This window comes from Octopus bimaculoides, chromosome 4 (genome assembly GCF_046866305.1).
Source record: "Octopus bimaculoides isolate indiv1 chromosome 4, ASM4686630v1, whole genome shotgun sequence".
In the NCBI taxonomy this organism is placed as follows: domain Eukaryota; kingdom Metazoa; phylum Mollusca; class Cephalopoda; order Octopoda; family Octopodidae; genus Octopus; species Octopus bimaculoides.
This window is the reverse complement of record NC_142931.1, coordinates 1642500-1669999: the sequence shown is the minus strand read 5'-3', so window position 1 is coordinate 1669999 and position 27500 is coordinate 1642500. Positions and strand designations below refer to the sequence as shown.

The 27500-nt window shown below is 38.2% G+C and overlaps 2 protein-coding genes across 4 annotated transcripts in view; one reads left to right on the top strand and one right to left on the bottom strand.

The window, feature by feature from the left end:
• LOC106869037 (cyclin-dependent kinase-like 4) overlaps window positions 1-27500 on the bottom strand; it is a 66930-nt gene that overhangs the window by 10035 nt on the left and 29395 nt on the right. Inside the window, exons 1-4 of one of the 2 annotated variants that reach the window (XM_089350150.1) lie at window positions 13409-13580; window positions 6186-6383; window positions 3012-3206; window positions 1374-1555 (exon numbers count right to left, since the gene is read on the bottom strand). In XM_089350150.1, the coding sequence (XP_089206276.1) occupies window positions 1374-1555; window positions 3012-3206; window positions 6186-6353 (545 nt within the window). In that variant the 5' untranslated portion in view covers window positions 6354-6383; window positions 13409-13580. Of the gene's footprint in view, window positions 1-1373; window positions 1556-3011; window positions 3207-6185; window positions 6384-13408; window positions 13581-27500 lie in introns of those variants that run through there. The other variant, XM_089350149.1, reaches the window with a different exon arrangement.
• LOC106869040 (uncharacterized) overlaps window positions 11371-27500 on the top strand; it is a 27455-nt gene continuing 11325 nt past the window's right edge. Inside the window, exons 1-4 of one of the 2 annotated variants that reach the window (XM_089350148.1) lie at window positions 11371-11500; window positions 24491-24648; window positions 25719-25974; window positions 27076-27144. In XM_089350148.1, coding sequence (XP_089206274.1) covers window positions 24532-24648; window positions 25719-25974; window positions 27076-27144 — 442 coding nt within the window. In that variant the 5' untranslated portion in view covers window positions 11371-11500; window positions 24491-24531. Of the gene's footprint in view, window positions 11501-20161; window positions 20314-24490; window positions 24649-25718; window positions 25975-27075; window positions 27145-27500 lie in introns of those variants that run through there. The other variant, XM_014914544.3, reaches the window with a different exon arrangement.

The window sequence follows — 27500 nt, the reverse complement described above, 5'->3', positions numbered from 1 at the left end:
AGCGTCCAATAATACTATCCATATCACGTCCTCACTTTGTTGTTTTTTTGTTTCTTTGTTATTGTGTTTTTGAACTATATATATATATATATATATATATATATAGATAGATAGATAGATATATGTATATATAAAAGAGACCACTAAGTGGACTGCTAATGAAACAGTATCTATATATAGATATATATACAGGGTGCGATGGGTAAATTGTCACCATTTTATATTTTTAATTTCGCGCATGTGCATTGTTTGAAATGACATTCTGTACTGCTTGGTATTTGCACTGGGAGCTCCAATATGAACATTTCAGAGTGTTTGGGTGTCAATCTGAAGACAGTGCAATCTAAGGACATGTACTGAGAGTGATAAACATCAAACATCATGGTGTTTGGAGTGATCACCAGTGATAGTAACATTATACCTCCATTCATCTTCCTACAAGACCTCAGACTCAACATGGAAGCCTTCATCAAGTGCTTGGAGGAGGTAGTGCTGCCCTGGTTCAAGAGGGTGGCTGCTGGAAGACCTTATGTCTGGCAACAGGACTCTGCACCATGCCACACAAGCAGGAGAACCCAGTCATAACTGTCAGACAATTTCTGTGACCACATCACCCCTAACATTTGGCCACCTAACCCTCAGACTGCAACCCTCTTGATTATTACGTGTGGGGCACAGTTGAGCGAGAGACCAACGAAACTCCTTGTAACACCAAAGATGAACGGAAGACAAGGATTATAGCAGCATTCACCAACTTAAACAAGGAGATCGTCCAGAAGAGTTGCAGGAGATTCCGAAGTCGTCTGGAGGCCATGGTTGAAACCAATTGCGATTTTATTGAATAAATTTACTCTTTAGTATTTCAAGATATTTTTATACAATTTTGGTTAAATATATCTGTCAAAGTGAGATGTCAGTGTTATTTTCATTTTTACGTAATTTAGATGACAGTTTATTCACAGTACCATGTATGTATGTATGTATGTATGTATGTATGTATGTATGTATGCATGAATGTATGTGTATGAATGTTACTGTTTTGACAGTTGTAAACGGGTGCTGCCATCCTGCAAGTGGTGTCTAGCTGTAGTGAAACATTCCCTGAGGGGTGGTGACAAGAAGGACAGTTGACCATAGAAAATCCATCTAAACAAACTTCATCTAGTCAAAGCATGCATCAAGAAGTAGGCATTAAACGCTGCTGCTGTGGTTGCTGCTGCTTTTTATGATGATGATGATGATGATGATGATATATACATATATATCAAAACAGAGAGAGAGAGATAGAGAGAGAGAGAGAGAGAGAGAGAGAAAGAGAGAGAGAGAGAAAGAGAGAGAGAGTCAAGAGTTTATTCATGGAAGACAAAGCATACTTTCCATATTTTGTGTCCCCAACTAAAAGTTCTGGTGCTCGGTACCATCTTGTTGCAACATATCCTGTATAAGGGGCTTTAGATGAAGAAACAATGGTTCTGGCAAATCCAAAGTCACAAACCTTTACAATGCCGGCTCGGCTGATGAGAATGTTTTCTGGTTTAAGATCTCGATGAATAATCTACAAAAACATTTTGGAAATTTATTTTATTGATTTTTACATCTTTTTTTTTTTTTTTAATATTTGCTTGGAATGTATTTTGGTTCAAAATTTTGAAATTTAAACATTTTAGTATATTTTCTACCTTAATGACCTTATTAGTGTTAATCACTTATTTATGGCACAAGAGTGGACCCTAATTACTCAGGCTTATTGAGGCCGAGGTATCTACCTTGCTGAGATGTCCAGCCTAATGGCCGGAGAGATGAATGGCTGGCTGGATGAATGGATGGTGAATGGAAGATAACTAATTTATTAGAGTGTCAATGATATTACATTTCAAAATACTTGGTAATAACAGATTCTTGGTTCATAAAATTATATATAAAGAAAGAGTGAGGGGTAGATAGAAAGATATATATATATATATATATATATATATATATATATATATATATATATATATATATATATATATATCAGGTCATCCCATAAGTTCTGTCCGATTTTACTTTTTTTAAAATTGAATGAAATTTAATAGTATTTTAGAATGTCTAATGGAATTAAAAATTATTTTTATGCATTTCTGTACATTTAAACTAATTAAATCAGATCATCATCAGAAAAAAATTAATTTAATCCATTGTTGGCTATCAACTTCAGTTGCTAAGCAGTGCCAAACTGAGAACTGCATGTATATTAAATACATTGTTTGATATACAGCTGGTAAGGAAAGGAATTTTAGTTTCATTTTACTGGTGTGATAGAGAGAGGAAGAATGAGAGAAATACCGGTTATAAGTGCAGTCAAGATGTCTGGAGAAGATAATAAAATCAACTCCTAAACTATCTCGATCAAAGAAAGGATCAAGTTAATAATGATAAATGGCTAAGAATTTGGCAGCAGAAAAAGGGTCAAACAGAACATGCCAAATGATCTGGTAATAATCTCAAACAATATGGTAATAATCTCAGATAATCTGCTAATAATATTGAATAATATAGTAATAGACTCACTTTATTTAGGAATAGTGTTAGATCTGGTAACAGTGAATGATAGAGGTGCCATCTTGGCTGTATGATTAAACAGTTCACTTCAAACCACATGGTTTTGGGTTCAGTCCTACTTAGTGACACCTGTATCTTCCACCTGTAGCCTGAGGCCAACCAAAGCCTTGTGAGTAAATTTGGTAGATAGAAACTGAAAGAAGCTCCTCATGTGTGTGTGTGTGTGTGCATGCGTGTGCGTGCATGCGTGCATGTGTGTGTGTGTGTATTTAAATCTATCCTCTATAAACGTCACTACAAGTGATATTATTGTCAGTTCCCTGCCAAGAAATTGTCCTCTCACTTTGTGCCTTCATCTCACATCATGTCTGACATTCTACCCTTCTGTGTTGTGTATTCAGCCCAATCAATGCATATAATAACAACACATACACACAAAACAAAAACCATGAAATAACAACATTGCTTACATTATGTGCATGAAAAAATTCAATTCCTTTTAAAACTTGCCATAGAATTTTACGAGCTGTCGACTCATCGATGCCGTGAGGAAATTTATCAATTTCATTCAAAATCGTGTGATCAATGAATTCAAATACTAAGTAGAACCTTTTCCGTCTTTTGAAAACTTCAATTAAATTCACAATGTGGTCATGATGGAGCATCTGTAAGCCAGATGAAAAATAAAAAAACATTAAATTAAACTCATAATTAAATGCACAGGGATCAATAATAAATAAATATCGAAATTATACAAATTTAAAAAAAAACAATCTGTTTCAATAGTTTCATTTAATTTACTTTCTTCAATACACGTTGTGGGAGACAGGCTTGTTAAAGAATAGACCCAACGCTTTCTCTGTCTGTCGTAAAAGACAAATAAAAAAGGTTGGGGTAAGATTTGCACTCTGACCTCGTAAAACCTGCACCAGCAAAGACTACTCCCTTGGGTTGGAGGGTTGTCACCTGAGTGGTGCAAAGATGTCATCTGCCAAAAGTAGAAGGGAAACACCAACAAATGGTGGATGCAGTGAAGAGCTATTACAATACATGCCTCCATTCAACTACTGCTAATACACTTTGTATAAGATCTGTGGCTCTGGAGCAGGGGGAAAGTACCCCAAATGTAGACAATGGAAACTTTATTCATCATTTTAATGTCCACACTTCTATGCTTGCTTGGTTCAGACAGAATTCATTGAGGCAGATTTTCTATGACCAGATGCCCTTCTTGTTGCCATCCCTCACCTGTTACCAAACAAGCTATTATTATTATTATTATTATTATTATTATTGTTGTTGTTGTTGTTGTCATTGTTGTCATCGTCGTCATCATCATCATCATCATCATCATTTTTCCATGGCCAAACATGTTTTGAGATGTTGATAGGAAGGAGATTTATCTCCTTCCTATTTCATCCAACATTGGAATCAATTTACAATCATTATTTTGGACCACTGAGCCCCCAGAAACAGCTGTTGAATTTGTTACACTTTTCTTCAACCGCTTTAATTTTTGATATCATTTCTGTTCTGTATAAGTCAAACCTTTTTGTATCTAAACATAAATGCATTTTTTTGTATTTAATGTATTAAATATTCTTTGTATATCAACCTGCCTAACTTGCTTAGCCTTACATTTACTCCTCCACTCGCTCGAGTTTAAACCTTTTGAGCCGAACTAGGTGTATTCTATATGGAGAATATCTGATTCTCATCTATAAATTACACACACACACACATACAACAGGCTTCTTTCAGTTTCCACTGACCAAATCATATTATCAGTATTGCCAAAAATACGGGAAAGAAATTAGGTCTAGAATTGTTGTTGTTGTTCTTGTTGAGATGGTAACCCAGAAATACTCAAGTATGAAGTAAGAAAGGGAATTACAGAACCTAGTTTTTGCTAAAACATTCATCTCAGAGATAAAAACATTTTTTATTTCAAATCCTGACCATCTTACAGGTAAGACAATTGCAGAGACTTGTCATTGACACATCTCCAATTAATTGTCAAATAGTCTTTTAGTCTATGTATAGAACACAGTTAATTCTAGCAAAAATAACAGGGGCACAGTCCTGCAAACAGTTTCTTGCGAAATTCCACCAAGTTTCCAACAATTTTTGCATCTAACTCCATTTCCAACCATTTTGACAATGTCTTGAAAATTTGGAATGAGTGCAGGTGGTACTAAATAATTTCTACAAACTCCAAACTATCCACAAGTCATGATTTGGGGTCCAACTAATGTGATCTTCTTGGAACCACAGACAGATGACAGCAGTCATGATATCATGTAAGCTGGGCCAAATTTAGATCTAGTGGATCCTTTGCGCCAATAGGTTTTGGGGGATCCCCCACAATTCTGCTAATTCAAAGCATAGTAATAAAAAGGGCCTCATTAAATGAAGAGGCCCAAAACTTAAAAGGACTTCAATAGATTCAGAAGGACTCAGCTAAATTTAATGGCTTCTGAGATCTAAAGGGACCAATAAATCAAAAGATGGATCAATAATCAAAAGAGGGATCAATGATTTTAAATGAAATTTATTGGAGTTTCAAAAATTTAAACAAGTAAAAATATGACAAATTTATTTGATTGCAGTAAATACATTTGTTTAATTTTTTAGGTTTAGGTTTCTTTTAGTTAAAGGCTCTCCTACACAATTCTCCACACCCTATCAAGCTCGGAGGCCCCTTAGCTATGATGGATCATATTTGTCCCTAGTCCACTCTGTAAAGTGCTTGGCATTAGGAAAGGTACCCAGCCATAAAAACCATTCCAAAGCAGACTTTGGCAGTGCTGGTGCCATGTAAAAAGCACTCGGTCCATTTTGTAAAGCGGTTACGGTTAGGAAGGGAATCCAGCCATAAAAATCATTCCAAAGCAGACAGGGGAGCTTGGTGTTGTCCTCTGGTTCACGAGCCCCTGTCAAACCATCCAACCATGGAAGATGGATGTTATATTTTGCTGTTGATGATGATGATGATGATTAATCCAGCCCTGAATGTAAGTCTGTGACAATGGAATACTGTCGCTGGAATGATTTCCATGTGTTCTAAGTAGGTGTTGTGTGATTCTTGACATTCCATGCTGCTGCACCCCTTAGAAGGGCTATGGGGTCAAAGTTATTGTTTTATGGATAATCAACAGGCAAACATTCGTGGTGATTGATTTGACCCAGGTCAGCTCTAATCCAGTAAACCTACAATTAAAAATGTAAGCAGGTTTTAAAAAGTAAAAGGGAAATTGAGGAAAATTCAGCTGTTAAATCTAGCAGATGAAACAACCACATAGAGGCAGCCTCGTTTCTGCTCTGGTATGTTTAGGGTTATTTTATGATCCATAAAGAATATATCTATGTCAACATAACATAAAAAAGATAAAGAATCACACCCACTCAAATCCACACACACACACACACACGTCCACATTCACACACACACACACACACACACACACACGTCCACATTCACACACACACACACGTCCACATTCACACACACACACACGTCCACATTCACACACACACACGCACACACGTCCACATTCACACACACACGCACACACGTCCACATTCACACACACACACACACACACACACGTCCACACACACACACACACACACACATCACTTACCTTCAATACCTTGATTTCCCTGCGTGCTATCTTCTTCACCACTTTATCATCTTCACTCTCCAGAAACTTCTTAATTGCAACAATCTGATTAGTTACTTTATGTTTACATTTAAGTACAACCCCATAACTTCCTTCTCCGACAACACCAAGGGTCTCATATCTCTCCATTGTTTGATTAGTCAAAACTTCCCCCAATATCTGAAAAAAATAAAGTGGTTGATAGGCTTTATAAAAAGATCAATATTGTTTTGTTACAGAATATTAAGTTGTGTCAAAAGTTTTTTCATATTTAAAACTTTAATTAATAGTTCAAACAATTTACATATGGAAAGCATTTATTCATCAAAATGTACCCCATCATATTTTATTGCTTGTTGCCAATGTTGTGCCAGAAACTCGATTCCATGCTTATACTCTTTGGCTGGTTTAGGGGCAAAACACTTCCCGCACCTGTTTTCTACCTCATGCATATTGTTGGACCTCTGTCCGTGCAGGAAATGAGCTATGGCTCAGAAAAGGTGGTAATCTGATGGTGCAAGGTCTGAGCTGTAGGCTGGGTGAGGCAGCACTTCAAGCCCCTCGTATTCCTCAAGTTTGCACTCGGTCACATTGGCAATGTGTGCTGAGGCATTATCATGCTGTAAGAGTGTATATCTTGGATTGACCAATGCTGGGTAGTGGGTTTTCAAAGCATCATACACTTGCTGCAGTTACTAATTGTAAAGGTGAGCATTTACAACACGACCAGCTGGGATAAGCTGAAAGTGCAACACCCCACCACCACTACCAAACACACAAGCCTACACATGTACTCAACAGTCACAGCCCATGTTTCACTGCCGTGTAGCATGGTTGTTTGCACACAGGCATCTTACAATCTGCCTCTCACTCTCAAGGACAAGCCCTTTATTACCAACAAAGGTAGGAGCTCGCTAAACTCTGCCCAGCCTATTCTTATTCTAGCAGCTATGCTTTCGGAGCATCCTCTTCCACTGCTGGCTTGGTCACCTAGGTAATGAAAGCTATCAACTGCTTCTAGGTATCCCACTTGGCTTTTGGTGGAGTCTATTTTCTGTACATTTTTAGTGTTTATTGTCCCTGTGCACCTTCCACACACAAAGACTATTTTCCTTGTTAACCATCCTTCCTGGTTTCAAATTTTGGCACAAGGCCAACAATTCCAGGGGAGGGGGCAAGTTAATTACATTGACCCTAGGATGCAATGTGTACTTAATTCATCAACCACTGAAAGGATTAAACACAACAACAATAATAATGATAATATTCAACATCATAAGGGATGCAGTGGTATCATTGAAAGATTAACAGAGAAAGTAATCTTTACATGTGGCAGATGTGCAGGTACATTAAACATTAGGAGTGTACAGAAAATAGACTCCCTCAAATGTCATTTGAGGGAGTCTATTTTCTGTACACTCCTAATGTTTAATGTACCTGCACATCTGCCACATGTAAAGATTACTTTCTCTGTTAATCTTTCAATGATACCACTGCATCCCTTATGATGTTGAATATTATCATTGTTATTGTTGGTAGGTCCTTAGAAGTAGTAAACAGTTTCCGTTACTTAGGTGACCAATTTAGCAATGATGGAGGTTGTTCTAAAAGCATAGATTCTAGAATAAGAATGAGCTAGACAAAGTTCAGACAGTTGCTAACTCTGTTAGTAATGACAGGCCTCTCCCTCAGAGTGAAAGGTGGATTGTATGATGTCTATGTACGACCAGCTATGCTGCATGGCAGCGAGACATGGGCTGTGACTACTGAGGATATGAAAGAAATGAATCCAGTATGCTCTGCTGGATGGGTAATGTCAGGGTGCATATATGACAGAGTGTAAGTGATTTAAGAGAAAAACTGGGAATCTGATGTAGTGTGCAAGAAGGAAGACTGCATTGGCATCAAGAAGTGCCAATCTCTAACTGTAGAGGGAACATGTGGAAAGTGTAGAGCTCTGGATCCACAACCACCTGGCTTCGATACATCAACCAACTATTGACCTTTTTGCAGAGTCCTTCCCTTCCATTGTAGCCCCTCCCCCATCGGCTCGGTGCTCCCTAGGAGCCCCAATCACTGACCTTCCCTTTGAGTCTATCTTCTAGTCTAAGGTGGCTGCCCTTGAGCAGTTGCTGAAAAATATTGAAGCAATCGAGGTTTTTCATACTTTGGAATTACTTCTCGATCCCTAAGCTTCTATATTTACTCAGAGTCAGCTCATCTTACTGATTCCCATCGTGCCTCCGACGCTTCAACAATCTAATCTTTGAGAGACTTGAATGCTTAGTCAATGTCAAACTCTCTCCAACGTCCCGCGATTAGGCTGCATTACCTGAGCAATTTGGAGGTCTTGGTCTTCCTAAGTGTTCATCCCTCTCTCTCCCCTGCTTCCTTTCCTCCATTCACACCTGCTCCACCCTGGTGAGCAACATCCTCTCCTCTCCAACATGGACCAGTTCCAACAGGGAGTTGGACGAAGCTCTCCAACACTGGAGGGAACTGGGCTTGTCTGCTCCTGAGAAGGTGGAGGACTGTCGGAGTCAGAGAGCTTCGGATAACATAATTTCGAAGGCCATCTTTGACTCCCTCTTCATCCAGTCAGACCCATTTTCAAGGTGCTACTTACTGTCTGCTAGCGCCAAATACTCAGGTAACTGGATTGATATCATCCCTGTGGCTAATGTAGGTGGCCAACTCAGTTTGGATGGACTTCATGTCTCCATTGCCCTCAGAGTGGGAAGTGACGTATGCACGAGTTTGATCTGTCATTATGGCAGGCTCCTCGACTCCACAGACCTCCATGGCCTTTCTTGCCGCCTGAATGTTGGTCGCTTCACGCGCCATACAGAGTTAAACCTGATATTCAAGAGGAGCTTGGCCCAGGCAAACATCCCCTCCATCTTAGAACTGTCTGGATTGTCAAGATGCGATGGGAAGAGACCTGATGGCATCACCCTGTGCCCCTGGTCGCAAAGCAGATGCCTTGTCTGGGATGTCACAGTTAGCGGCTCCTTTGCTTCTTCTCACATCCTGGATGCTGCAGTCAGGGTGAGATCCGCAGCTTCTGCAGCAAAGCAGAACAAAATCCTGAAATACTGCAATCTGTCAGCCAACATTTTCCATCCTGTGGCGTTCGAGACGTTTGGTGGGGGTCAGACTACTAACTGCAAGATTCCTGTCTTCACTGGCAACTCGCTTTGCAGAGGTGGTAACTGATGAGGCTCGTGAGGGCTCTTGGCTGTTCCAGCGCATCAGCCTTGCCATCACCCACGGCAACGCTGCAAGCATGCTAGTGTGCCTCAGAGAGGTTTCCCAGCGCCTCCCAACTTTACAATCCAAGGTGGTGAATTGTTTTTGTTTTCTTTTTTACTTTTTTCTTTTTAATTTTTTCCAATTGTGTTCTCTGTTTTGTCCAATTTTCTAATTTAATTTTGTAAAACGGTAAACACTGTGAAGGCAATATAATTTTTATCTCGTAATTTTTGTAAGGATAGAAGAGACACTGGACGATGTAATCATAAGTAGATAAAAACGGTATGGTCACGGATGGTACGTCTTTGATTTTAGGTGTGTCTGATCAGAGTCGGCTTTAAGCGGACAAAAATAACAATCATTCCCACTAAACAAACAATAATTATTACTAAAACAGCAGTCATGTCGTAAATATTGAGCAGAGGTTTGAAGTAGAAATCAATGAACAGCATCGCCACACTTCCCTTATGTCCATTTAACCGTTCTCTTGTAGGTAATGACTAGAACCTGCAGTCACACACACGTTTGGTCTGCCACATTATACAGCACACACTTTTGATAATCAACCCACCCTAGACCGTTCCTGGTTCTATGATACAAACTTCATATTTTAAAAGTGATCTAAATTAAAACCTTCCATCGAAATTTCCTGTTCTTTTATGTTCCAAACACCAGCTTAATGACAATTATTTTGCTAAATTCTTCATTATTTTCAAAATTTATTGAAACTAAGACAGTGCATTTCAACAGAAATTTGGTACCAAAAAAAGTTAAATACATTGTAATGGGGCAGTATGTTCTTCTCATAGATAGAAAATTGGTATATTCTAAGCACTAGCTCGCACCCAAACTTCCACTCAAGACGACTCGAGTACAAGTTGACATGCTAGAAATAGCAGCCAAATTTCCCTCGAGTTGGATCCAGTCTTAAAAAAAGACATAATATAATGTAATACTAGAGACCTTACGACTTCAAAAAGTCGGGGTGGTCAAGGTTGGAATGGTTTAATCATAGTTCTATTCAATTAGAACTGATCCTGGGCTAAACAACGCAGCCTTAATAATAAATATGTTTAATAAGTTTGTTGCGTGTCGATGTGTTGAGCTCAACAAACTTTTACTTTTATGTTCACAGACAATAAAATAGAAATAACACAAAAATAGAATGTTTATTAGAAAAAGTAGTATTTTAATGAAAACCAAAACCAAGAATAATTATAATTGTTGCTTTGGTTTAAATAAATTTTAAAAATCATGTATGTATCGTTTGTTTTAAACAAGCCAAAGTCTATAGATGCCCGTGTATACACACACACATACATATATATATGTACGTTAATGTTTGTTTTGCAGAATTACTCAATACTGTTTATGTAGAATAAATATTTATTATACTTTTACAAAGAAAATTCACAGTGACTTCGAAGTTTCAGTTCCTTCGCCGAAATGAAAGTGAACAAGCCGAAAGTTCGAAGTCACAGACAAACACTTCCTTGTAAAAATTTACACACACACACAAATATATAATGTGTGTATATTATAAAATAATAGAGGGAGGGGGGAATGTCAACGTCAGAGGGCGGGAAAAGAAGAGAGAAAGAAAGTAATAGAGACGGATAGAAGGAAGTGGAATGAGGAAAAGGAAATAGTAAAAATGATAAAGTAAATAAATAAAACGAGAGCAGGAATGAAAATGGAATGAGAGAGGGAAGAAAAGATAGAGAGAGAGTGAGAGAAATAAAGAGAGAGGGAGAGGAAGGTAAATTAATGGTGAAAGAAAGGGGGAAGAGAACGAGAAGAGTGAGGAAAGAGAAAGAGAGGCGGCGGTAGAGCAAAATATAAAATTAAAGATAAATATAGAAGAAGAAAAGACATGACAGAAAGATGTAGAGTGATCGGAGTGTCAAATAGAATGCTTTGTGGTATTTACTCCGATTATGACCCGCTGAGGTCAACTTTTCCTTTTCAGAGTCGATGAAAAAAAAAGTACGAAACCAGAACGATGTATTGACGAAAATGTAAAACATGGGACCAGATACATTGCGGTATTTATTTCGGCCTTTTGTGTTCCGAGTTCAAATCCTGCTATGGTCTACTTCTGTGGTAAATTTAACCAGTCACCCGGCTTAACATCACCACCTGGGTACTTTTAATGCAATCCACATTGTTAGCAAACATTCAGACTACTTTTGGGGGATGGGGGAGAATATTTTCATATCTATCTATCTATGTCTGTCTGTCTATCTCTCTGTCCCTCTATGTCTATCTGTCCGTCTATCTCTGTGTCTGTCTGTCTATCTATTTACCTATCTATCTGCTTGTCTGTCTGTCCCTCTATCTACCTAACTATCTATCTATCTATCTATCTATCTATCTATCTATCTATCTATCTATCTGTCTGTCTGTCTGTCTGTCTGTCTGTCTGTCTATCTGTTTGTTTGTCCCTCTATCTATCTGTCTATCTGTTTGTTTGTCCCTCTATCTATCTGTCTATCTGTTTGTCTGTCCCTCTATCTATCTACCTGTCTGTCTATCTGTCTGACTTTAAAAAAAGATTTTGAGAAAAAGTCAGCAATCTGGGAGAGAAATACCTGTAACAAGAGTGGGATGCATGGTGGGGGTATTAAAAGTGATGAGCAAAATAAAGAAACTTCGTAGATGAAAGTTTTTATAAGTTTATATGGTTCTGTCGAGAAATACGAACGTAAATACATTAGCATGCTTTGAATATAATTCCTTACAAATAATATATTCTGGAAATATTTTTGGAAAACTCACACATATACAAAGTCCATGATTTCATATGAGTATGTATATGTGTGTGTGTATGTATATATATATATGTATGTATGTGTACATATATATATATATATGTGTGTGTGTGTGTATGTGTTTGTAATGTGTGTAATTCCCGTGTGTCTGGGACAATAAAATATATTTTTGTACAGTATACCAGCATGTCCATGTATGCAGATGCTCCCACACACCACAGGCACAAATCTACAGACGTATATAAATGTAGAAACCTATTTGAATATGCACTCACATAAATATAGATAATAAAGGTGTAATTTATAGAACCTTAACAAGGGCATATACTGAGGTATATATATATATGTATATATGCATACCTGTGTGTATATGTAATGTGTACACATGTATATATATATATATATATATATATATATATATATCATCATCATCATCATCATCATAGTTTACCGTCCGCTTTCCATGCTGGCATGGGTTGGATAGTTTGACTGAGAACTGGTGAGCTGGGAGACAGCACCAGACTCCATTCTGATTTGGCAAGGTTTCTACAGCTGGATGCCCTTCCTAACGCCAACCACTCCGAGAGTGTAGTGGGTGCTTTTTACATGCCACCGGTACAGGTGCCAATCAGGCAGCACTGACATTGGTCATGTTTGAATGGTGCTTTTTACGTGCCACCAGCATGGGTGCCAGTCAGGTGGCTCTTGTATCGACCAAGCTCGAATGGTGCTTTTTACGTACCATTGGTACAAATGTCAGTCAGATGGCACTGGCATCGGCCATAACTACAATCTCACTTGGTTTGATGGGTCTTCTCAAGCACAGTATATCTCCAACGGTCTCAGTCACTTGTCATTGCCTCTGTGAGGCACAACATTCAATATATGTAATGTGTCTGTGTGTGTGTGTATATATATATATATATGCATATATATATATATATATATATATATATATATACATTCATGTATACACAAAGAGTACACACTATTCATACTTATGTGTGCAGATGCTTGTGTATACAGGGGTGTATGTGAATGTGTACTTGTAACCCACAACTCCACCTTCTTAACTTGTACGTGATATAAATAATAGTAATCAAAACTTATGGAGAAGAAGATATAGAGAGATATATATGACAACATCACATGGAACATATTTAACAAAGCCTCCTTACTCACCTGGTCCTCAAAATTGCCAACCCTGCTTTGCCGAGAAACTGTGCATATTCCACCAGTCTGCAATATACATCATCAGAGAGAGAAAAAATTGTCTATCTTATTGTTGTTGCCACAAGTGGTATGCCCTGTCAATGAACATCAAACCATTGGGCACTGATAACCTAGATGTACTATCTTAAGCCTAGCCGGCCACACACAATGACAGGGTATAAAAGTGCTGTTACTAGTAGAGGTTACAGTCTGCTGTAACACATATCAGTCACACAAACACCTATTGACCTGACACCATGAAACTAGTTACCTCCCTCTGTGACAACAGTTGTCACTGAAATACCACACACACACATACACACTCACAACGGAATGACAATTAATTGATGCCAACATCTTGTCTTCTCTATCACATTCAATATCCAATAGAATGAGCTGATGGTACTGAAATATCATATCTTGAGTAGCGAAGATACATGGCTACCTCATTTGAAGAGAGACAGAGAGCGGGGGGGGGGGAGAAAGAAGAGAGATAAAGTGGTGAAGATGTGACAAGGTAGGGATTGGATAGGGTGAGTGAGTAGGTAAGTTGAAGATGTTGCAAAAGGAGAGTGGAAGATGATAGGATGGGGAATGTAGCAAATGATCAAGAGAGGAGGGGGTGGGGTTATCAGAAGGATATGTTGTGGGGAAGAGATTTGACAGGGACATAGTGAGCAAGTGGAATTGCAAAGAGGAGGGAGGGAGTGATGAACACAGGGAGGTATTGGGAAGATAGGAGGTGGGGGAGAGATTTGCCAGGGACAGATTGTGTAGGGAGGAACAGACATAAAAGACGTGCCTTTATGGTCTTGGTTTTTACCTGAGCTGGACAGGTTTTCCTCAAGCACAGCAAACCACAGATTGTCTTGCTTTATTACATTCTCTGTGAGGTTCAACAGCTGAAGATCATTTTTCACCACTTCATCCTAAAATCTACCTAAGTTTTGTATATACTACCCCCCTCATCTCTCTCTCTCTCTGACTGGGTAACCATGTACCTCCTCTTCAGTAACACACCTGTTTCTATCCCTCTGTCACACACTAACCTCTTATCACCTGGCACAAAGCCACCTCCTCCCATGCCCACCTCTCAAAGGATCTTTGTCTTGCAAGTCACATGGTGACCCTGCTGCCAGTCCCCATTGTAAAGTGATTGGTGTCTGGAAGAGCATCCAGCTGTAAAACCTCTGCCAAAACAGGCCTTGCTGGTGTTGCTACCATGTAAAATGCACTCAGTCCACTCTGTAAGGGGGTTGGTGTTAGGAAGGGCATCCAGCTGTAAAAACCATACCAAAACAGACAGTGAAACCTGGTCCAGCCTTCTGCTTAACCAGCCCCTTTCAGCATCCAAAATATGCCAGCAAGGAAAGTGGAGATTAAATGATGATGATGATGAGGAGGAGGATGCTGGTGGTGGTGGTGGTGGTGATATACATCCCTCTATTATACTTCAGCCTCTCAACTGGCACAAAGCCCCCCTTCCTCAATACTACTTCCCCTCCCAGTCAGAGGTTTTTGTCATTCAAGTTACTTGGCAACTCCACTGTCAGTGCCACATAAAAGGCACCCAGTAGAGCACTCTGTAAAGCGGTTGGCATTAGGAAGGGCATCCAGCAGTAGGGGCCATACCAAAGTGGACAACAGAGAGCCCCTTTGGTGGGGTGTTTCACAGGATCTAATGGATCAGAGGACAATTTCTTGTATCAATGTCCAGGTTTTGACATACTTTCTGTGGCTGGATATCTTTCCTGATATCAACTACTTTACCGGGCTTTACTGGGAGCAGTTTTTCATGGCACCAGCACCTGTGGGGTTACCATGTAACTCACAAGGTGAATGAGTAATGGTGGTGAGGAAAGATAGTATTAATGAAGAGACAAGGGAGAGGGGAACAGGAAGAGAAATGTTCAGGGATCAGTGTTAGAGAGAGATGGTTCAGTCCTCAGCCTTCTTCTATTCATCATATCCCTACAGGCCTTCACAGAGGAATTTCAGAGTGACTGTTAATGGGAACTCCTAAATATATATATGTATATATATATATATATATATATATATATATATATATATATATCATCATCATCGTTTAACGTCCACTTTCCTTGCTGGCATGGGTCGGACAGTTTGACTGAGGACTGGTGAGCCAGAGGCGCCACCAGGCTCCAATCTGATCTGGCAATGTTTCTACAGCTGGATATCCTTCCTAATGCCAACCACTCTCAGAGTGTAGTGGGTGCTTTTACATGCCACCGGCACAAGGGCCAGTCAGGCGGTTCTGGCAATGACCACACTTAAAAGGTGTTTTTACGAGGTACCTGCACAGGAGCCAGTCCAGCTGCACTGGCAATGACGACGCTTGAATGTTGTTTTCCACGTGCCACCGGCACATGTGCTGGTAAGGCAATGCTGGCAACAATCATGCTCAAATGGTGCTTTTTACATGTTGCTGGCATGGGAGCCAATCCATGGCCCTGGCAATGATCACTCTTGGATATGCTTTTAACGTTCCACTGGCACGAGTGCCAATCAGGCAGTACTGTCATCGGCCACATCAGCAATTTTTGATTTGTTTACACTTGCCTCAATAGGTCTTTGTAAGCAAAGTTCATTGTCCAATGAATGAGGAGTACTTATAAGTGGGCCGGTTACACCCCACGTTTGGATGTGCTTTTAACTTTCCACTGGCACAAGTGCCAATCATGCAGTACTGTCATCGGCCACGTCAGCAATTTTGATTTTGATTTTGATTTTGATTTCACTTGCCTCAATAGATCTTCACAAGCAAAGTTTATTGTCCAATGAATGAGGGGTATTCATAAGTCGGCTGGTTACACCCACTGGCATAGGGCATGGGTTATGGTCTCATTTGGCTTGTCGGGTCTTCTCAAGCACAGCATATCTCCAAAGTTCCCGGTCACTAGTCATTGCCTCGGTAAGGCCCAATGTTTGAAGGTCATGCTTCACCACCTCATCCCAGGTTTTTCCAACAAGGTCTGATCAAAAAGTATTGGGACTGGTGTTATAAAAAAGAAAATTACAAACAGACCAATTTAGCATTTAATCTCCTTTGACGTATTCCTCTCTTGAAGCTACAGACTTTATCCAGTATCATTTCTATAGATGGAAGCATTCCTGGAACTCCTTTTTTTAGGATAGTAAGCAGCTTCCTCATCACATTCTCTTGACATCTTGAAATGATGTTCCTTTCAAACGGGATTTGATTTTTGGAAAGAGGAAAGAGTTGCAAGAGGCGTGACCAAGGGAATAGGGTGGTCGTCAGACGGGGAATGTTGTGCTTGGCCAAAAACTGCTGCACATGGGGCACTGAATGGGCAGGTGTGATGTCATGGTGAAGTTGCCACTTACTAGATGCATGCAATTGTTCTTTTCTGACAAACAGCATCCTACAAGCACCACAACATATTACAGTAGTACTCCTTGTTAACTGTCTGACCAGGTAGGGCATGCTGATGATGACCAATGCCCTCGTAGTCAAAGAAGACTGTGTCACCATATTGCTGTGACTTGTTTGCACTTCCTTTGTTCTTGGAGAGGCTGGAATCTTCCACTGTGAGGATTAAGCTTTGGTTTTGGGATCATGGTGATAAACACATGGTTTGTCACCTGTTCTGAGGATTTTCAAAAGTTTCCATCTTCCTTGACACAATCAAGGAGATTCTGTGCAGTTGAAACCTGATCTTCTTCTGGTCATCTGAAAGCAGTTTTGGCACAAACTTGGCAGACACATGTCCCATTCCCAAATCTTAAATAGGAATGGACTGAACTGAGCTGCAACTAATGTTTACATCCTCCGACAATTCATGCTCAGTGATGCAACAGTCTTTCCAAACAGCTGCAGATACATCTGTGATGTTTCCATTAGTTCTGCTGGTTGTGGGTCTCCCGGAACATGTGCCACTGTTGACATTTTGTCAGCCATCTTGGAAACATTTGAACCACTCATACACTCATGTCCAGCTCATACACTCCTCTCCTATACACTTTCTGCAATTTTGTGTTGGTCTTTGCTCAGGTTTCACCAGTCTTTTGGCAAAATTTCATGCAGCTTCTTTCATAAATTTTCTCTGTCATGTACAGACTCAGTCACCTAACGGAAGCTATCAACTACATGTGATTCCATCACATGTAGTTGATCACATGTGATGGACTCTGTTTTCTGTACATCTTCAGTGTTTATTGCTCCTGTGCATCTGCCACACAAAAACTATTTTCCCAGTTAACCTTCCTTTGGTATTCCTGCACCTTTTATGTGTCCATAGCTTACACCAGGTACATTGTATGGAGTTTCTACCTACGCCTTTTCTACAGAGCGAGCAGGATCATCTACCTGAAGGGGTTTGTGATTTGTCTGCCATCCTACTTACTAAGACTTTGGTTTTTGCTAGGTTAACTCTAAGGCCCTTTGATTCTAGATCTTGCTTCCACACTCTAAACTTCATCTGGTAGTGACTCGGCTATTAGAGCTAGGTCTTTAGAGGAACTCCCAGGGGCACCCTGTCTTGAATTCATCTGTTAATGCCTGGAGGACTATAATGAATAAGAGGTGGCAGAGGACTGGTCCTTGGGGAACCCGTACTTCTACCCGGAATTCTTCACTGTACTCATTGCCAACCCTCACCTTACTGACAGCATCCCTATACAGGGCTTATACAGCTCTTACCAACCACTCATCTATTCCCAGTTTCCACATTGACCACAAGATAAGGGATCGGGATATATATATATATATATATATATATATCATCAATATATATCATCATCATCATCATATATAATATAGATACCAGAGGTAGAGTAATATTTGTTATATTTCTGCTGCTTTTATATTATATAGATAGATAGATAGATAGACATATATACATCTCTCAATGTATATATATACATGTGTGCATGTATATATATTTTTTAAAGAGGCCATAGGCCAGTAGGGTTGGAAGAAATGCTGTAGAGCTAAGCGCTTTATGAATGGGAAACCTTGGCTAACCCCATAACTATCTTTAATTGCTCTACTGTTTCTATTCCGGACTGAAGATTTACTGGCAATATCATCATCATCGTTTAACGTCCGCTTTCCATGCTAGCATGGGTTGTAGGACCACCTGAGGACACTGGCAGAGATGAGGAAAGAATCTATTGCACTCTCCTGTCTGCTGTGGTCTTTCATTTGTTTCAGTCATTTGACCGCAACCATACTTATTCTTTGTAAGCCTGGTACTTATTCTATCAGTCACTTTTGCCGAACTGCTAGGTTACGGGGACGTAAACACACCAACATCAGCTGTCAAGCGATGATGGGGGGACAAACACAAATATATATATACAACAGGCTTCTTTCAGTTTCTATCTGCCAAATCCACTCACAAGGCTTTGGTCAGCCGAAGGCTATAGGAGAAGACACTTGCCCAAGGTGGCATGCAGTAGAACCGAATCTGGAACCATGTGGTCGGTAAGCAAGCTGCTAACCTCATAGCCACTCCTGCACCTTATATGTATATATATAGATATTTAAATATTTAAAACCATGGTTTTAAATGAGGTTTATTACTTTTACCTGATTTTATATATATATATATATAAGGGCATCCAGCTGTAGAAACTCTGCCAAATTTAGACTGGAGCCTGGTGTTGCCATCCTGTTTCACCAGTCCTCAGTCAAATCGTCCAACCCATGCTAGCATGGAAAGCGGACGTTAAACGATGATGATGATGATGATGATATATATATATATGGATGTATGTATGTATTCACACATGCACATATAAATACATACATATTTTTTCATAAATAGATACACATATGTAAACATATGTGCATAAATACACACACACATATACACACATACAATTACATACGCGCATATATACACACACACACACATATATATATATATACACATACATACACTTACACACGTGTGTGCGTGCGTGTTTGTCATAATAGTGCGATGTAATTATTGCCGCTCAGAGTTCCGCGGTGTTCCCCAATCGAGTGACGATGGTCGCCGTCAAGAAACTCTGAGTATTTACCAAAAGTAATCTTAGCGCAGCACTACAAGAAGTGTAGTATACATTCGTCCCTTGTATCGATTAATTTTCTCTATTGTTTGGGAACTAAAGCATGCATGTTTATACACATACATATGTACACACACACGTGCGTGTATATATATATATATATATATATATAAACACACACACACACACACACATATATATATATATACACACACACACGTATACACAGATGTTTTTAGGCATATAAGCGCGCGCAGACGTCCAAACGCATTGTTAAAGAATTTAGTAAATATTGAATATATCTATATATATATATTTACATGTATGTATATGTCAATATATATAAATAAATATACATTATATATACATTATATATATATTATAAGTATGTCTGTATACAGCTGTAACCCCGTCTACCTCCACTCCCCACCCTCCCTCTATATTATCGTTAAAAATATTGCTTTGTTGTACCGGTCGGTCGGTTGGTCGGCTGGTCGGTCGGTCATAACGTTTTAAACATTATTTTTATTTCGTCTTATTTTTCGTTTTCTCTTATAAGGTTGTAAATATTCTTGCAAGAAATGGATTTAGTAAGTACTTTAAAAGCAAAAAAAGAAAACACACCAAAAACACTGATTCATTTCTGTGCATTGTTTTGTGTTGTGATGAAGAAAGTAGTTTAAGAGTGAAAGAAATACTTTGGTAACAAGATTATTTGTAGTTTTGAAAACGAGGCTTAGCAGACGAGACGCCGAAATTACAAGTGAGAAAAATGGCGACAGGAAAGCTGAAAGGAAAACCTTGGAAAAAGTCGAGAAAAGGGACAGGAATCAAAGGTGAATTTCATTGAAAAGTATATAGAACCAGGCTTTGGTAGTTAATGAAACGATTTGAGCTGTATTGGATGATTTTCTAGTGGATTTAATAGGTTCAATGTGTTTATGTCGGCTGCTACGGGGAAACTCGAAGAAGTTTTGCAGTTGTTTTCAGTTTTCGTCTTCTTGGGATTCCATTCGCTTTCTCTCCCTCGATTATTCATAATTTTATATATCGATACACTTATATAGCTCTTCGTTAATTTCTGTCAATCACAGAACCTATCCACACATTTCTAGAAGCATACGTTTTTAAATATTAAGTGTTATATTTAATTATAAAAGAAAAAAAGTAAATATATTTATGTATATATCTATGTATGTATAGAATTCAGTATAAACACGTGTGTGTATATATTTATGTATGTATATGGAATATATATATGTAAAGATATTTTTCAAAGCGTAATATATACATATAGAAATATGCACATGCAGTCATTATTTGTCTATATGTAAAAACACGTGTGTGCATATATATATATATACATATATATATATATATATATATATATATATATATATATATATATATATATATATATATATATATATGTGTGTGTGTGTGTGTGTGTGTGTGTGTGTACATGTGATGAATCGATATTTATATATGTCCATATTTTTACTTATAAATATCTATGTATGAGAAATACATTTATATGAATATTTATGCGTGTATATAAATCCAAGCACACACGTGTGTGTGTGTGTATATATATATATATATATATATATATAGAGAGAGAGAGAGAGAGAGAGAGAGATACATACACGACTATATGTATCTATCTATCTATCTATCTATATATATATATGTATATATATATATATATATATATATATATATATATATATATATATATATATATATATGTACACACACACACACACACACACACACACACACACATCAGGTCTTGTATTTTTAAACTCTTGTTTGTGTGTATAACCATGTTCATTAAACTGTTTTAGTGTTTGTACGTTTATCGGACTGTTGCATCTTTAGGAGGATAATGCTGAGATATCTAGTACAGCCTAATAAAGCATATATATACACACACATGTCTGTGTATGCTTATATATGTGTACTGTATATGTATTTATATATGTGCATGTATACGGGTGTATATTTGTGTATGTATATATTGTATGTCTTTGTATATATATGTACATATGTGTATGTATATACATGTGTATGTGTATGCATGTATATATATGTGTGTATGTATATATGTGTGTGTGTATGCAAGTATATATATGTGTGTGTGTATGCATGTATATATATATATATATATATATATATATATGTGTGTGTGTGTGTATGCATGTACATATGTATGTATGTGCATATCATTATCACACATGCACTCACATATCTATACATAGATACTTTCAGAATTTCCTTTCAAGTGGTAAGCTCCCCTGCAAGTTAAAGGAGGGAATAATATGTCCTATCCATAAAGGAGGAAGCAGAGCAGATGCTAAAAACTACAGTCCTATCTGTTTAGCCTCACACATCAGTAAAGTCATGGAGTAAAATGTCGAAAGGAAAGTAATTGCATTTCCTGAAATACAAGCTGCCTGACAGCTCTTATAGCACTCAACAACTCAAACTTGGATGTGATATATCATGACTTTGAAATACCTTTGATTAAGTCAACCATGGTCTGATATGTCACAAGATGCATGATCTCAGTATAGTCAGAAAACTTGGAGAGTGACTGCATGACTTTTTAAAAGATAAAAGTCAGGCAGTGGTGGTCAGTAGAACCACTTTTTTAGGAAACACAAGTAGTTGGTGGTGTCCCACAAGGCACTGTCTTAGACCCTTTTCTTTTTATAGTGGCTCACTCAGCTCACTTAGACATGCCCTCGGCTGCTCAGGTAGCCACTCTTGCTAGCTGTGCAGATGATACAAAAGCCTCTCAGAGAATATAGAACCCTGGAGATGTTGTGCACTTGTGACACAAGTTGGAGACAATATACAGGTGGGCTGAGGACAATAACATGCAGTTTAATGCTGGGAAATTCAAAGCCATGCACTACCAGTGCTTGAGACTGAATGAAATGCAGACAGGATATCCTGGCCAGGAGGTATTGCAATTCCTGAATCAACATAGGTATGCAACCTGGGCATTGACATGAGTAATGATGCATCTTTCCAGGTGCATATTACTAACTTGACAATAAAAGGCAGCAGACTGGCCAAATGGATTCTTACAACTTTCATAATGAGAGAACAGGAAACTATGATGGTCCTCTGGAGGACAATTGTCCTCAGCTGCTTAGATTACTGCTCCAAGCTATGGTCACCAAGGGTTGGAGAGTTGCAATTATCCTTCTTTTCAATAAAGGAAAGAGAGGCAGAATATATTATAACCATAGAGTTACTGCTCTACTGTTGGCTGTTGGCAAGTATTCTTCTCACCTGTCTGAATAAACACGTTGCAAACGACTTCCTCTCTGAATCTTAATGTGGCTTTTGTTCTGGTAGACGAAGAATAATGCATATGATTTTTGCAGCAAGACAGATACAGGAGAAGTGCTATGAGCGAAATGTGAAACCATCTCTCTTAGCTGAAAGAACTGTACTGGAAGTCACAGACAAGCTTGTCCACTGTAGCAACGCACTCAGCTCTTCTTGTTCTTTGGATGATGAAATATCTTTAAAGCTTCTGAAGGCAACTGATTCCTTCAGGGCTCTCAAGTCTCATGTCTGGTCCTAGTATAGCATCGCAAAATGAACAAAAGTTGCTGTGTAATGTGTAGATGTTGCTCCTTTACTCACATGGACCCTTTACAGGCATCATGTAAATGTCTTTGAAAAAACCTCCATCAGAGATGACTGAGATACATTCAGAATGTTGGCTGGTCATTGCAAACTCCAGACAAGGTCTTAAAGGGAGCTGACAGTCTGAGTGATGCTGCAAAAGCACCATTTCCATTGGACTGAACTCCTTGTTTGGATGAATGATCAGATGAATCCCTGACCAGGTACTTTTTAGCAAATTTGTTTGTGGAGAATGTCCTTGGCAAAAAGAAGTCTGTGATTTAAGGATTGTGTAAAGTTCTCATTAAAGATATGTGAGACATGGCGCGTCAGTAGGGAAAACAATGCTTGTCATCACCACCAATGGAAGAAACAAGTAAAGAAAGGAGGATTGGGTATTTTGGAAAAGAAACCTACACTTTATGTGCTGAATTTAAGCAAGTTGCTCAAAAACGCACTGCCATTGTAGTGAATGGGGGTAGCTTAATCTGCGATATTTGGGGACGTGTGTTTATTGAGAGCCTGGCTTATTAGTCATCAGCAGAGCCACAAGTATAATTTTGTCTGAGAGCGAAATCGTCATGGCACCTGTGCCCAGTGTCGCCTTTCCATGTGGTTGGGAAACAAACCTCTTAATCACACAGCTGGGTCAAACCGTCCAACCCATGCCAGCATGGAAAGTGGACATTAGATGATGATTGGCACAGAAATTTTAATTAAAAGTTTATCGCAAGTTTGATTCAGATGTTGTTTACTTGAACCCTGTTCTGGGGAAACCCACACTACATCAAAATATTGCCCTATTGGTCTAGCTGAGCTAAATAACATTTATTGATTTGGGAGTTGTGTATACTACCTGCACACAAACAAAAATTATTTTTGAGTGGCTATGTAGTAAGTCGCTTGCTTACCAACCACATGGTTCCAGGTTCCATCCCACTGCGTGGCACCTTGGGCAAGTGTCTTCTACTATAGCTTCGGGCCGACTAAAGCCTTGTGAGTGGATTTGGTAGACAGAAAGAAGCCCGTCGTATATATGTATATGTATGTATATATATGTGTGTATTTGTGTGTCTGTGTTTGTCCCCTGTAACTTAGCGGTTCGGCAAAAGAGACCGATAGAATAAGTACTAGGCTTACAAAGAATAAGTCCTGGGGTCGATTTGCTTGACTAAAGGTGGTGCTCCAGCATGGCCGCAGTCAAAATGACTGAAACAAGTAAAAGAGTAAAAGAGATTTATAAATTTCAGTTAGTTAACTCTGATTTTGTGAATTTCTTCTTTTTTGTTTATGTGTTTTGAATAAATACATTTGATAGGATAAATGCTATTTCATAAATTACTAATGTTTTTTTTCTTCTCATTCCAGGAATCTATGAACCGTGTAATACTGAAAGACTAGATGAAAGGATGAATGGATCAGTTATTGAACAGACAACCTACATGTCTTTAGATGTTTTAGCTCAAGTTGCTGCAGATACTTTGCAGAATAGTGAAAAACTTCAGTCAAAAATTGCAACTAAAAAGGTTTTTAGTCATTTATATTCATCTATTTTTAGATTTGCTGCATAGTTTGGATGTCTTTTCTATATATGTTCTGATGAGATTTCTGGTTCTTTTATAGCACCTCAAAGATAGGGATATTTCAATATGTCAAGACATTTCCCTAAGGGTCTGAAGTATATTTTATATTTTTTTTTACTTTGTACATTTTATAAACCAAAGTAAAGGCTTCCAATGGATCAACCAGTTTCTGGCTATATTTTCACTGGTGAGCATGAAAGTGGAGTGTTTGTGCAACTCCTGCTGAAGAAATACCCCAAAATATTTTTGTTTGATGTCTATTTATCAGTTTATTTTGCTAATGCAGTAGTCCACATGATTTTCATCTACCAAATTTCACTTAGAAAACATTAGTCCATCCAAGGCGATATTAGAAGACACTTGCCCAAAGTGTCATTGCTGTGGAATTGAACCCAAATCCACAGAGTTACAAAGTGAACATACCCACATAGCCTATACTTGCTACAACATTTGGAATTGTGTATTCTAACTACTGCTGCTGCTGCTACCCACCTCCTTCTCCTTCGCAATTGCAATCTATAAAATACTTTCCTGCAGAATACAATATCTTTGACAAAGTTTAGACAATTGACCTGTATGAATAAATGCAAGATCCAGTGATGTTTCAGTGCCTAATATTTTCAGTTAAAAAACATTTTCAATATTCAACTTCAAACAGAAATTGGTTCTTGAATCCCAGCTTCTAAGATTTTGTAACCACATTCCATCTGATATCTTGACATACTTGCACTTAGTGACATATGCCTCCTGTATTGTGTCCATTAAAGTGCGGTCTGTACTGTTAGTGTCACTGAAGGTACAACTTCACTTCTGTGCCCTGTATCTAGTTCCTGTGACATACACAGGCTTTATATGCTATCTGTATTAATTTTTTATATGTTTGTTTTACTGCTAAGAACTCTTCTTTGCACCATTGGCAGTTCCAAACTTTAAACTCAGTATCCAAGCAAATTTGGTATTTTTTGGCTAGAACATGTTTTGTTTTACTTCTTTTATTTATGTCCTGTTTTTAGATGTCAAAACGCAGCATCCAGTGCCTTGATATATTAAACCTTGAGCAGATCCAAATGTTATCTGAAAAATCTTTGCTTAATTTCTTCTCTGAGATGACATGCAATGAAATGACACGGAACTTTACTTACCAATGTTTCTTAATACCAGACAAGTGCTGTGAGAAGTTTACCAGTTTCGGTAACGAGGCCAAAGCAAAGCTGCAGATTAGACAACATTTGGCTGATCATATTCAACAACTTTTGGATGAAGCTAATGGTATGCTGTATTATATTCGTGTCTATCTGTATGTGTGTATCTTGAGTCTGTTCTATTGCTGCTTTTGTTTGTACACGTGTGTGTCTATGTGTACCAACATGTGTGTTTAGATGTGTTTTCTGTTTTGTTTTTTAGTGGGCTTCAAACAACATAACCACAAGTTCAGACCTTACAAACAACAGAGTTTAGAGCATAACTTTACGACTGGGCAACTCTCAAGTCCCACTCTTATTTCTACAGCAGGAAAAGCAATAATTGCTCCAACGAAAAGAATCATCAAAGATGGGACTTAAGATAATGATCCAAATTCAAGCCAATACTGACTGTCACTAGCTTACCATTCTAGTGACTGAAACCTGATCATATAGGAGCTGATGCTGTTTTTGAAAGTCAGCATCTACATGAAAAATTTGAAATTGCAAAAGGAGAGTTTAGTAATTAAAAAAAAAAAGAATAGCTAACGATTAATATACAAAGATAAAGGTTTGTTTTGTTGCTGTATATAAAGAGCATGTAGAAAAGAGGATTAAGAATTTATTTGGCATTCAATGAAAATGGCCAAGTGTTGCAATAACCAATCAGAAATGAAACTTTCTAAAATGATTACAATATTCCATGGTCTTGGATCCTTAAACAATTTGTTTTCTTTGGCAGTAAAATATTTATTTACTTCTAATGAAAACACTTAAAATGTATTGTGCACCTATAAGATGCTTTGTCTATCTGATACTTAATTCACCTAATTGGTTCCAAGGTGAAGACAGCAATGGAATATTGTCCCATATGGTATTATGGGAACCAACTAATTTGATGTATTTATTAGAAGTTTATTATTGTACGATAATAAAGTTGAAACTGGGACAATTGCACATCTACAGGCACTGCTGATGAACAGATTAAATATGATCCATTTGTCAGTTGAAGAAATAAAACCAACTTGGTTGGTTCTGTGTAAGAGAGATAATATGATTATTATGAATTGGCAGAAGTAAAGGTGTTCTGTTTGAGCAATTAGAGTCATTACACTATTGTTTGTCTAAACAGATAAAAAGTTACGCGGGGGCGTGTGGTTTAATTTCTTTCAATCTTTTTCTACTGCAGATACTGAAAGGAAGTATAGATTTATTTTCACTGCTGAACCAGTCCATGTTCGACAACGGAGACTATCAGGTAACATATCTTGTTCTCGTTAATTGAGACCATTAAGGCAGAGAAAGGGATTTCTTTTGTACATTTAGGTATTGAGTAAGGGTGACAGATGAAAACATGTATAGTAATAATGAAGATGGGGGAGCGATAGTATGTGTTGATGTCATTGACCAAATGAGGGGCTGAATAAAAAGATGCCAGTTCAGCTTTGTAGGGGTCTTGTAGCAAATAGGGTAAGGTAATGGTATATAGATATTTAGGGAGGCTGTATGAGATAGCATAATAAATCTCTTTAATTAGAACTTGTAATTGAGGAATTAAGGTAATTAGTATATTATTAAAATTTGTAACTATTAAAACAACTTTAGCCAAAAGTA